Source organism: Triticum dicoccoides, chromosome 5B (assembly GCF_002162155.2).
Source record: "Triticum dicoccoides isolate Atlit2015 ecotype Zavitan chromosome 5B, WEW_v2.0, whole genome shotgun sequence".
Taxonomy (NCBI): Eukaryota; Viridiplantae; Streptophyta; class Magnoliopsida; order Poales; family Poaceae; genus Triticum; species Triticum dicoccoides.
Window position 1 is genome coordinate 82,883,508 of NC_041389.1, and position 3,976 is coordinate 82,887,483.

General features: G+C 45.0%; 1 protein-coding gene across 1 annotated transcript; it reads right to left on the reverse strand.

Moving 5' to 3' along the window:
• Nucleotides 1-362: 362 nt before the first annotated feature.
• Nucleotides 363-3,354, reverse strand: LOC119307499 (probable glucan 1,3-beta-glucosidase A). Its single transcript, XM_037583572.1, has 6 exons — nt 3,095-3,354; nt 2,663-2,971; nt 2,279-2,437; nt 1,515-1,684; nt 784-1,292; nt 363-686 (listed from the first exon to the last, which is right to left on the reverse strand). The coding sequence occupies exons 1-6, from the start codon at nt 3,272-3,274 to the stop codon at nt 499-501; spliced, it is 1,515 nt and encodes a 504-aa protein (XP_037439469.1). The 5' UTR covers nt 3,275-3,354; the 3' UTR covers nt 363-498.
• Between the last annotated feature and the right edge of the window lie 622 nt (nt 3,355-3,976).

A 3,976-nucleotide genomic window follows, 5' to 3' on the forward strand; every position in this document is an offset into this window, starting at 1 on the left:
GACTCTATTCTCTCAACATGCATCCCTCCACATCACCAAATGTGCCACGTCATTATCCATTACACCTATTTTGTAGCACATGCATACCCCAAATTTAACTGTTCCATCCCCAATGGTCCAACGTACATGCATACTCTTTGTTCACACACAATTGCTTCCGAGAAAATAGCTTTTGATGTAGGTCATTTCATTCATACAAATTTTATCCAAAATTAATCTTTGAAATCCCGCAGCAACGCGCGGAGAAATCACCTAGTTTCTTAGACTCTGGACCCATATTGAATTACATGCACCAAATAGTTCACCCAAGCCTAAACTTATGGAGAATAGTGGTGTATATATTTCAACACGGGATACATGTGTTGCAAATGGCCAAAGACTACTAATTTATTCGAATGGAATCATTTTTCGATAGATGTATTCATTGTTCTAGAAATTTATTTCATTTGTCATTACAAATTTATTTCAAGTCATGAGTAATGACACATAGAACATATCCTAGCTTTTCAAGGAGATGTATCCATTGTTAATCATCCACTCCATACTCCAGTGGTTGTTCACATTCTTGAGAGTCCAATAGGACCATCCAAACGTTGCCCTCCCATACACATCCATCTGTGCATTTGCAAACATTTGGAACTCTTGCTTCGCTGCATTAGGCACCTTCCACTCAGCCACCCATTCTCCTGCGGAAAACATGTCACATGAGATATTTTTACTAAAGTCCCAAAGGATGGGGATAAAATCCATGTTCTAAAACCAAAAGGGAATAGTTACATTTACCTACAAAGGTGAGGGGACCATTTTCCCTCGTGACAATGCTAAGATCGCTTGAGTAGTTGGTCTTGATGAATTCAATATTTTGTTGCACGGTGAAAGTATCAAACATGTTGTTGAACAACGCGTAGTAATGCACATCGATGACGGATCCAGGTAACCCGCCAGCGAGCCCGAGGAGCTCTGTTGGGTCCGGGGATGACAACCGGTTGGACATGATCACGTAGGCATCCGATGAGTGCTTCCTGACGGCGTTGTACCCGTCGCGGTAGTACGTTTTTAGGCTCTCCAGGGATACACCGGGTGCCAACGGCTCGTTCATTAGCTCAACTGCAAGGAGGCTTGGGCTTTTGGCGTACCTGGATGCGAGAAAATCTATCACTTGCACAGTTTGTGCGATGTTAGTGTCGGTGGTGCCCCAGTCCTGTGAGCCATCCTTGGAGGAGCTGTGCTCAAAGGGATTTTGCGACCCAGGAGCTGCATGTAGGTCAATGATGACGCCTAGATTGTACTTCCTGTTCATGCAAACAAATTGATACAAAGCCAAATGTTTCAAAAAAAATTAGAATAAAAAGGAGGATCACACCTAGGACAAAAGTTAATTAGATAACGGAAGCTTTAGTTTGCTCAAGATGATGCCAAGGTCAGCCCCCGGCCTATATATTCCGACAGTTGAGCTGATCTTTGATTTCATACATTTAGCAAAATTAGATTACAAGTTTCTGAAGGTTACTTACTCTGCCCATTTGAATGCCTTGTCTAAGGTTTTAAGTGAACCTCCAACGTAAGGTGTTCGAGGTCTGGGGTCGTTAGCGATCCACCATCCCACTGGTATTCTCACTGCGGTCAGCCCGCTTTCGGAGATGAACCTGAAGTCAGCTTCCACTATATATGTGCTCCAATGGTTCTGCCAAACATGCAACATTCCACAAAATTGAGGTGCCAAGAATGATACGTATTCCTAACTTGCAGAGTGAGAACAACGGTACCTATTTCTAGCTAAGTTATAAACTCTGCCAATCTACCTTGTCAAGACAAGAAAATCACACTTCTCGCAATAATAATAATACTAATGACGACGATGATGATGATGATGATGATGATGATGATGATGATGATGATGATGATGATGATGATGATGATAACGCACAATCAGTTAGATAATATTAGTATATCGTGAACACCAAAAACTTGGTGTATCTTTTTTCATATGAACAAATTACATTTTCAGTTGGTTTTTTATACACCAAAAACTAGGTATATCCGATCAAGTTATTCGCTGCACAATGATCGGCACTACTCTTTCTCGTTTCCTTGTGCAAGTGGACAAATATATACTAATAAACAAGAAGAAAATGAGGAGGGAAACCACTGAGGACAGTGATCTCCACATGATGCATGGTAAGCATAATGTACAAGTGTTGCTCACTATATATAGCTCTGAATTAAAACAGGGGTCAGCAAGTGGAGCAGTGGCCCCCGTGATGTTCAATGTATTTACCCTGAGAATAGGTGTAGCCTTTGCAGTCCCATAGCCGTTGCAGATCTGGTACTCCCCTTGTAGCCCCGTCACTCTGGTCACCGCGAACACCGACGGGTCGTCGTCGCCCCAGCTGGTGCTCTGGCCATAGTCCGCCGTCAGCGAGGCATCTTTGTTTGCCTGCACGCCGTCAACGGAATGTGACTAATATAGTTTGGAACATGAAAGAAAATGAGATTTCTTATAATTACTTATTGTTTGCGCTAGTCAAAATCCCTAGACAAGCTAGTCAACATTGGAGGCTCATGTTGAATAATGGAGTGTCTGTTTTGAACGCACATGTAGCTTGCTAGCATACACTTGTTGTCCAGTTGGCAAACATAGTAGTACGAGTATTATCTTTACCTGCAAGAAGAGACCGTTGGGCGCCATGATCCGCATCCTGTACTGGTCGCCGGGGCTGCGGACCAATCGGAACGTCTCTGGCCGCCCCGGCGACGCGGCCGTCGCGACCAGCGAGCCGTCGCTCTTGACGCCCACGAACTGGTTGCCGAACACTTTGAAGTTGAATGTCACCTCGTTGATCCGCCACAGCTTGAAGGTCTCCCAGCCAGACGCCTGAGGCCGGTTCGCCACCAGCCCCGCGCCGCCGCCATTCTCCGCGGCCACGTAGGCGTTCTGCGTTACCGACTTGAACTGCAGCTGCGTGCCGTCCTGTACGTACGTCCGCGTGCTTGTCAGTCAAGAAACTAAAAACAGGGAGCCATGGCGGCGGCCCGCGGCAACGGCACACGTGTGTTGGTATGTATGCATACGCAAATCTACGACGTTAATTACCAGGAGATCGTTGTTGGGGATGCCGTCGAAGAGGGACGGCAGGATCCAGCCCTCCGTGACCAGCCACCCTCCGAGGTTCACCGCTCGCACGGGGAGACGAGGAGCAGCCATAGCTGCCGAGCTTCGGGAGAGGAAGCACAGCACGAGGAGCAAGGAGTAGTGGAAGAGGCGGCTCCTCATTTCGCAGCTAATGCTTCTTCCGATCCACTGGGCTCGGTTCCTTGCAAGTTGCAACGCAATTGCTCGGTGTTGTGCTCTGCCCTACCGTGTTCTGCTCGCTTATATAGCTCACGGCTGATGATTAATTAAGATATGATCGACTTGTTGGATGCATGAACACCAGATTAGAACGGGAGGGTTTCCACTAACGATAACAATCCGGGGGTCAAAACTAATGGCTAACAGGAACGAAGGTGGTTTCGCACTTGGCTAGTATTCAAAGTTTTAGGTTTGCTTTAAGTGAAAACATTTTTTTTGAGCTATAAGCTTTAAGTGAAAACATGTTCCACTTACATTAACGTGGCCAAAACCATTCCCCTCGAGTAGGGCGTTTCGGTGCCCAGACTCATCTGCACCCGGTTAGAAAAGAATTCGTAAAAAAAAATCAAAAAAATTCCTTTTTTTGTGCGTTAGACAATTTGATGCGTGAGGCCCGCTTCAAATTTCAAGTCATTTGGATATTTTAGCAGCTCTCAGTAAAAAGGACAAATCGGTCCAAAGCAGTACATGAACAGTAAATATTTTTACAGACCTTCAATTTGTCTTTTTTGCTGAGAGCTCATCAGATGTCCAAATGATTTAAAAATTGAAGCCGACCTCACGCATCAAATTTCTACCGTACAAAAAAACTTTGGAATTTTATAATTTTTTTCTCCTTTTGCT

Excerpts from the sequence above, each read along its gene's own strand:
- LOC119307499 (XM_037583572.1), bottom strand. The coding sequence starts at position 3,274 with ATGAGGAGCCGCCTCTTCCACTACTCCTTGCTCCTCGTGCTGTGCTTC. Across the intron at positions 1,293-1,514 it reads AAGGCATTCAAATGGGCAGA|GAAGTACAATCTAGGCGTCA; the intron begins GTAAGTAACCTT and ends TTGCATGAACAG. Across the intron at positions 687-783 it reads TGGTCCCCTCACCTTTGTAG|GAGAATGGGTGGCTGAGTGG; the intron begins GTAAATGTAACT and ends TGTTTTCCGCAG.